At 33.9% G+C, this 8,814-nt stretch overlaps 1 protein-coding gene across 7 annotated transcripts in view; it reads left to right on the top strand.

Annotated features, from left to right (window-relative positions):
• Nucleotides 1–3,833: 3,833 nt before the first annotated feature.
• LOC112519329 (putative E3 ubiquitin-protein ligase RING1a) overlaps nt 3,834–8,814 on the top strand; it is a 19,758-nt gene continuing 14,777 nt past the window's right edge. For 3 of the 7 annotated variants that reach the window (XM_025127383.1, XM_025127382.1, XM_025127380.1), the window contains exons 1-2: nt 3,834–4,028; nt 4,155–4,206. In XM_025127383.1, the coding sequence (XP_024983151.1) occupies nt 3,890–4,028; nt 4,155–4,206 (191 nt within the window). In that variant the 5' untranslated portion in view covers nt 3,834–3,889. The remainder of the gene's footprint in view (nt 4,029–4,154; nt 4,207–8,814) is intronic. The other 4 variants (XM_025127384.1, XM_025127381.1, XM_025127386.1 and 1 more) reach the window with 3 other exon arrangements.

The raw sequence follows: 8,814 nt of genomic DNA, 5'->3' as shown, positions 1-8,814 counted from the left end.
ATTAAAAAATAATAATAATTTTTTTATTTAAAAATACCGGGTACCCGGCGGGTAACGGTTCCGAAAAATTGAGAACCGGAACCGGAACCATTCTCAATCGGTTCCGTATTTTAGGAACCGGAACCACTCATATTGGTTCCGGTTCCGGAACCGGCGGTTCCAAGGCGGTTCCGGTTCCATAGCCGGGTACCCGGTTCCGCTGCTCACCCCTACTAGAAATTAGACAAGCCATTCAGCGCTCCAAATCCAGACATAAGCCGATTATCGAAGACATCATCAGCGAGCTGATCAAGATGGTGTCCAGGTATGTTTTAGTCCCTAAAAGGCTAATGCTGAAGAAAGGAGGAAGAAAGAAAATACCTTCAAGTCCTATTGATGGACCATCACTGAGGAATGAAACAAAGTTCTCCTTTGATGAAGTCTTGAAGGATTATGTGAGTCCAGACATCTCTATGTTGTATCTTACATTGCCAACAAAGGGTCCTTATGTGCCCAACATTGTTCATTTCAAACCTGAGTCAGGACTTATATTCCTTGACTATGATGGTGAAGTAAGATTTAAGAGAATGTATGAGTTATATTTATGCCGTATGGAACACCTCATATATCTCAGGTTCTGGCTAGATGATGACTTAAGAGGAAGAGTTGTGGATCGAAAGATAAGAAGGGAGTTTCTATGTCGAAAGAAGCTTGGAGAAAATGTACCAGGTTACATCAAGCTGAGCGACTTAGACTAGTTTATTTCCTTTGTAATATTGTCCAGGTACTATAAACTATATCCTATATCTTCTTTCAGTGATTAGTCTTATAATTTGTAAGTCTAGACATGTACTGGAACACTTGTAATATTTCCCTTGAATTTAATATAAGTATTTTATGTGTATCACTGAAAAATATCCTTGAAAAGAGTAATAGGGACACAAGTCTGTGAGTTCCAGTGTTACTCTTACATTCACTGACAATCTATAAGTCAGTGAATATGCTTTCAGTTTCAGTTTCCCTTCTTGTAATTTTTCTTAGACTTAAACTTAAGAAAATTTTCTAAGTAAAAACTGACTCACTGAAAAAGATCCCAAAACAATTAAAAGGGACATGTACTTTATATGTAATTTTTCCTTACTGTTATTTGATAAGACAACTTTCTTTATGTTGTCTTGTTATCATCAAATAAGGGGAGATTGTTGATCTTCTCTCTCAGTGATTTGATGATAATCCTTTTTACCTTATACGAAGTATTTTATGTTTCTGCCTTTCAGTTACAGTGATCATCACTGAGTCTGTTCAGTGATCGTTGAGAACATGTAATGTAAATCCATCAGCGGCAGCGATACTTCAAGAAGACAAAACTCACACCAATGAACCTTCAGCGAAAGTCGAAGACTGAAACTGAAGATTAGAGACTGGCGAGTACGTGATCTGAAGCGGAATTCAGTGATTACAACCTGGTCTACACATGTGTGAAGACTGCCCAAGCCTCAGCGAATGCTGAAGAGACCTTCAGGTTATTCTAGCATTCAGCGATCAAAAGAAGTTGGTTGCACACGATTGTTTTTGTCTTGTCTTTATACACACAAATGACAAACCCATACCATTTCTAAAGTATAGTACAGTACGTAGCCTATTAGTTGATTCTACTACCCACCAACTTTATGAAAGGATGTCTGCTCATGAATAGGCTTTTGTACTATTCATTGTAGCAAAGGACAAATCTTTCTCTAAAGGCTTGACACGTGTTCAAACCCTACTACGTTGCATTAAATGCATTTAATGCAATGTATATAAATAGATGTATTCTATCTCCATGCAGGGATACTGATACTTACTCTTGAACCCTAACTTACGTTCATAAGTAAAAGAACACACATCTAGAACACAATACGCTTATCTTCAAAAACAAGTTAGAATATCTTTTTAGTATTCTAAATAGTTCTTACGCAGAAAGAACTTATTTCCTTTTAAGTCTCTTACATCAAATCATTTCTCTTTACTAAGAACTTGTGTGTAACTTAGATTGTTTAGATATGTTTTATTTATCTTATCTTTCCACAAACAATCTTGTAAAATCTGTATCGGTTCTTCTTTATCTATATATATTTTAAATTTGAAAAGTTTACTGTGTTTGTATTCATCCCCCATTTCTACAAACTATTATACATACCTTGTAGACCCTAACGGGACCAACAACCTAGTTAGGAAATAAGAAATTATGAACTACCGCTTTAGTTGAAATAAATAACACACACACACACACACACACACATATATATATATATATATATATATAACGGGTACGGGGCGACGCGGAGAATACCATACTCGTCCTCGTCCCCATCCCCGGTTTGAGACAAATGGGGATCCCCGTCCCTGTCCCCATCCCCGATTTAGCGGGGAATCCCCCTCCCTGACCGGGATGGGTGGACTGGGTTCCTCAACGGATCGGGGCCCATTCCCATGTTTACAGGTAGAGATTTCACTACTATACAATTTATACCCTTTATAGATATCGATTATTCTATTTAAATGAAAAGTTTGGTTTAAAAAAAGACATAATTGGAACTTCTTATAGGATGTAGTATAAATATTTTTATTTAAGTAATTTATAAATTGATAATATTTGTTTTCAAAATGTTTATGAGATAATTGTATTTTTATTTTACAATTAATTTTATGTCACTAAATCTTTAAAGAAATAATTCATCGTTACCCGACGTACATCTTTATTTAGATATACGTTTTTACTTAAACATAAATCTCGTGTTTTTTCAGGCAAAATTCAATGAAATAAGATGAAATTTGTCTCAATTCTTAGTTGATATAACAATTAATTTTTTTTTTAATTAACGTAACAAACTTTCAGATATTCTTATTTTGATACTCATTTACCAAATAATTAAGTAAAATTTTACATGATACTGAACTAATATTAAATAGATAAATGATCGTGTGAGAGGGAAAACTAATGTGAGAAACATAAAAAATGATCTGACCCTTGATTACTTTTAATATCAAACCACTTATGAATCGTGCTTAATACAGAGATTGATCCGGTGCATCTCACCTTCATTTTTTTTCTCACACATGTATGCAACCCCATTAGATAAAACTCAAAAAAATAAGTTGAGTCAAATTTCGTTGCATTTTAATTTACTAGAAGGGTACTCGTAAAATCCAGCATAATATATTTTGATTTTAATGTTTACTTTTATTTTGTCTCTGTTAATATTATAACACGGTTTATGTGGTTTTGATAAAGCGATAATGTTTTTTGTTTGAATAAAATATAATTCAAATATCTCATAAAAATTTGAAAAATATATCGTTATTAGTATCAAATTAACTATTTAAAAATTCACATTTTTTATGTAATTTTGTTTAATTCAAAATTTTATTATAATTTAATTTAGATTTAATAACAAAATAATTTATTTTTGGTTTAATAATATATTTTTTTTATAAAGATAATAATAAACTGGTATATTAGAACTCAATGATCATCTTAATTATATTTTAAATTTTTTATATTTAAAATTAAATATTTATATTTGATTATGTTTAACTACAATTAGTTACGAATGAAGTTTTAATTAGAGATAACTTAATTATAATCTTAAATTTTAAGTAATATGCATCATTAAACAGTATTTAATATATAAAAAATTATTTTTAATATTTTTTTGTCAAATACTTTATAACACTGTGTATATTTTGTTATTTTTATCAAATATCGTTAAAAAATAAAATAGAAAAACAACCTTAAATATAAAATGCTAACTCGGCCAAAAAAACAAAGAAAGAGCACTACGCTATTTCTCTCCCTCTCTGCACCGTAGCCTATAATTTATCCCTCCGCCCGCCGTCCGGTGAGTTTTATCGGCGGCGAGTAGAGTCAATGCCGGCGCAAAAGCGTTCGCACGAAGCTCGTTATGAGGACGATGACGATGATGTTGACCTGCAACGTAATAATCCGAACATTCCCGAGGAATCCGAAGAAGACGACGACGCCGAAGACGTAGAACAAGATGAACAAGGTTTGTTTCTGAAGATATTGAATTTGTTTACTTATTTCTTTGAATGATATTTAATTCTTTAGGAGATTACGTGATTTTTTATTCCGCATTTGTATCGATCTTTTCGTTTTCTGTTTGTTCGATCAGCAGAATCGGATGATGATGGAAGCGCTTCCTCTAGTTGCAGCGACAAGGACGAGTGAGTTCTTTCTGTCCACACCTCATGTATTCATATCTGTGTGTGAGTGTGTGTTACATCGTGAGTTATGATTACTGATTCGATCAGCGTGTTTTTGACTTCTATATGATCATTGTTGATTTGAGATCTGCATGCTGTCTACTTTCTGTTGTTTGAAGTCTCTACTGCACGGTTGTCCTTTGGCATTATGGCACTGCCTAGTTCCACTGAAGTGGCCGTTTGGCCTTAATGAAACTGCGGGTTTTAATCAGATTAGAGGTTAAATGTTAGAATCACGTGGATAGTAAAATGAAACCCAGTGGTTACAATGATGCCCCTGTTAGACTCTACTTTTGGGACACATGTGAATTGTCTTGTCAAAATGCACCTTTCTGATTCGACTTCATGCTAGTTGTAAGTGTTTTTAGTTTAAGCATTGTAGGAAGTGATCGGTTTGTATTTGTTAGTTGGAAACTGAGAATGGTATACTTCTGCCATTTGGTTGGATTACTAAACTAGTGTCAATATCAAGTTGGAAGCAAAACCTGTATCAACTTTGAATTGGAAGCAATAGACTCCGTCCTATAAAATAAAATATAACTCTTTTATGTAATGGTGTATTTTTCTTGCTGATGTGACTTATGTTTACAAAGAGCATTTATTTGAAATGGGGAGATAGAGATCCTGACCATTCTTTGACAATGATTGATGGGTTACTTTTTCTGCTGGAATGTGTGTTCTTTCTATAGAGTTCATCATATTTAGCATTGTTTTATAAGTTCCTTTTTACAGTTAGAGTAATCTTAAACTTCTCTATTGAGAGGATCTTTGCTTTGGTTGGCTGAGCTATGGTTTAAGTGGTATAGCTTCACAAGGTTTCAAGCATGGGAACTATCATTCTGTGATATTGGTCTGCTCTGCTCTGCTCTTGTTGTCTCATTGTAGGCACCTAGATGCAATTCTTTCTGCCTAGTCTTATGCTAGGAATAGAAAAAATACTAGTAAGTCAGAATGCTGTGGTAGAAATGTATTTTTCTTAGTGACCAGTACTTATTTTGATCACCAATCTTTGTTGGTTACTCTGGGCAACTCATTTTTACCTTCACAAGGTTAGTCATTCTTGGATCTGAATGTAGCTGAAAGGTACGTTCTATGGTCCATTATATATGAGGAAGAACGCCAGACCACCAAAAACAATATATAAACAACATGAGTCAGTAGAAATGAAGATAAGAAATGATGATATACTAAGAGATTGTTTGTCATCTCTAACTTTGACTATTGAACAGGTCCTTAGTTGAGGTAGAAGTGGGGGAGGAAGTGGATAGAGATTTGATTGAGTAAAATATATTAAAGGAGCTGGTAATAAATTTGGATGGTCTGACTATTATTTAGTTGTGCATCTCCTTTCTTCTGTAGCTCATAAACAGGGAAAAGCTAGACATTACCTAAAGAAGATATCAACCTTTTGAAACCCTGGTAAAACTATTGAGGTGCAAAGTGGAACTGATGGCAGGTGTAAGCCATGCCTTTTTGAGATTATGAGGATAGATGTGGAGTGCGTTGTGTTTTGAGGTCTTCTAAGATCAACATTGAGAAGGTTTCTCAACTTCCATTTTGTTTATCTTCTCCAAAATTTATAGGGGCACAATATATAGGGGGCAACTTGCCTGGCCTGGTCCTAATCGTGCAAATTACTAGATAGACAACTTGTCCTGTCCAGACCAGTCGTATTCTCTTGTCCTGTCCAGTCTCGTCTGCGTACCAAAGACTACCTTGGAGAACAGGTGTCCAGAAGAAGCTTCTTTATGTTGTGTGTCTATGGTCACAATCCAAAAAATGAAGCATTGTTACCTTTTATTCGCTTCAATTAAAGTAGAGGCTGAACCATCTTCATTCTGCAAGAATTGGGTAAATACTAAATATAAGGAGCTCAATTTAGAATGTATATGCATATATTTTATACTTCAAGATGCATTGTAGATCTATTAGCACAAGCTACCAAGTCTTTTTTTTGTAAAATATCCTGCTCATTGCTTTTGCAAGAAAATCAATACAGGAACTGAACTTGATTCTTAATTTATCAAAGATTAGTTTGACTAGCAAAAACCTAAAAGGACCATGATATAAGAAAATAAAACATGGGCATGCAGTGCATTCACGAATTTTCATTGAGGCAAAAACTAAGCTTGCCTTCCATGCATCCCCATGTAAATTGCACTAGAAATGTATTAAATAAGGTGCAAAGTGTAGCCAGTGAAGTAGCTCTTACTTTTTAAGTGTGTCTTGCCATTTAGGCGAGCTTTGGTGATTACATTCTTTGTCTTTGCCGAGGCAACACCAAAATTTGTTTACATAAAGAATTTGTATGGTCCTTAAGGAATTTGGTGGTTTTGTTTATGGATGTCATGTGTCATGAATGAAAAAGTTGGAATGAAGGTTCTCAAAACTCAGATCTGGGTCATGGGAGCAGATGTCATTTTCATCACATGATGAAGCATAACATTGAAACCTGGACAGTAAAACTTTCATATGAATCCTGGCGATGATCAAGAATCCGAGAAAATATTGCTCTGAAGGTTCTGACCCTTGACAACACTAATTTATTGTTAACCGTTGGAAATATAGTGCTGTCCTAATTAAAGATGTAATATGGTAGTTCCAGTTATTAATATATCAGAATTTAATTTGGGAAATAGATTTCTGTATCACTCTCCAGTATCTGGACTACAGTGGATATCTTTCATAATATTCAGATTTGCGTCTGGTGGATTCTTACCAGATTCTAATGTAATGTAATTGGGGAACAGGTAATAGCAGGTTCAGACATCCCCCTGAATCTGTTGCTGAGCTAAGTACTAATATCTTGCTGTTCAATTTGAACTACAAATCTAGTGTATCATAAATTCAACTAAGACGTACTGAGGTTTCTTTACTTCCATAAGTGGGAAAGAGGGGTGGGAAAGGAAGCAAATAATCTACACTACATTTAACAGAAAAATTCTATGGTAGATCAAAATAGTATTTTTGGTTTTCAAAAGTATGAGATGATATTTGATATACAAAATGATCCTAAATGATGTTGTAAATGTGGGAAAATGCTTAGAGGTTGGGAGCCACAGATGGTGTAATACAGTTAATTTGCAAAAATGTTTAAAACATATGATGCCAAATGTTATTTTATTTGCCTTTTTTTCTTTTGCTCTGGTGATATGAAACTATATATGTATGTCTTTGGGTGAATGTGTATATGAATTGTTACACCCCATACCACACATTGCATGTAACATATACTCCATTTACAAGAAATACATGTTTATACACCATTCAGGTCCCGTAGTACAAGAATCTACTGTACAGAATACATGGTCCAAAAATTCAAAATACATTTCTTGTACTARTCAACGTTCATCTACCAAAAACTATATACATCATGGACAAATCTTCATACAGATATGTATACAGGAAAATATCACATTTTCCCCTTCCCCTTACCGTCACCTGCAATACATATTTAAAATCACAAAAATGAGGGTTAGACTGGAAGGTCTAGTGAGATCCCTTTTTCTATGTCATTGCAAGGTGAAGATCACCAAAACGTTATTTAAAATCAAATTTTCATATAAAACAAATATATGAACATATATTCCATGATACCAATATCATCAATTTCCAAAGCCAATCATTCGGCTTTATAAAAATATTCAAACCAATAAGTTGGAAACTTCCAAATTCACATAATACCACTTTATACCTTTTTAATCAGAAATAAGGTTTATTCAAAGTTTCAGGTTATAAACCTGCTATCATCTCCTCAATAACATTCAGACTACGATTTCCAATAAGAACCATAATCTTAAATCTTTAAATCACAAAGAAATAAAGACTCAAAATCATAGTAATATTAAAGGATATAATAGTAAGAGTTATATCACATATCACACTCATACAAATGCCACTCTTATATCCAAAGATACACCTCTCCTTGATATGCCACCCTTATCCCATGGTACACCTCTCCTTGATATGCTACCCTTATTTTCTCATCAATTTTTTTATAAAATATTTCCAATTAGAACAGACTGAAGTCATACATGTCCTAATGAAATATTATCAGTTTAAAAATCATCTTTATAAAGATTCTCATTCTTTATCATAAAAAAAAATGTCATAATAATGATTCATTTGATCAAATACCTTTAGTCAAAGTATTAATCCGGTCAACCTTGAAATTTGATCAACATGGACTTGGTCGGACTTTATCTCCGGTCAAGTCTTGGCCGGTGTAACAATCCGGACAACACAAGTCCACTTGTCTGATTTACAAATCCGGACAACATTAAAACAAACCCGATCAAGCTTTGTCCGGTTTACATATACAATATTTTTCTAACACATTTCAAATCCGATCTTCACTCAAATGGATTACACAATTCCGTTCAAAGCCCTGGCCGGTTTATGAATAAACCGGACAACATATTAACCGGTTTATATATAATCCGAACAGCCTTTGATCGTATTCCTACTTCTCCTTTTAAAACATTTATCCGGTTTACAAAGATAGAATCTTATCAAGATACTAATCCGATCATCACTATGATCGATTTCCTCTAAATCGGATAACACTGT

Source organism: Cynara cardunculus, assembly GCF_001531365.2.
Source record: "Cynara cardunculus var. scolymus isolate 2C chromosome LG 10, CcrdV1, whole genome shotgun sequence".
Taxonomy (NCBI): domain Eukaryota; kingdom Viridiplantae; phylum Streptophyta; class Magnoliopsida; order Asterales; family Asteraceae; genus Cynara; species Cynara cardunculus.
The sequence above is the reverse complement of the archived record's forward strand: the minus strand, read 5'-3'. Positions and strand labels throughout refer to the sequence as shown.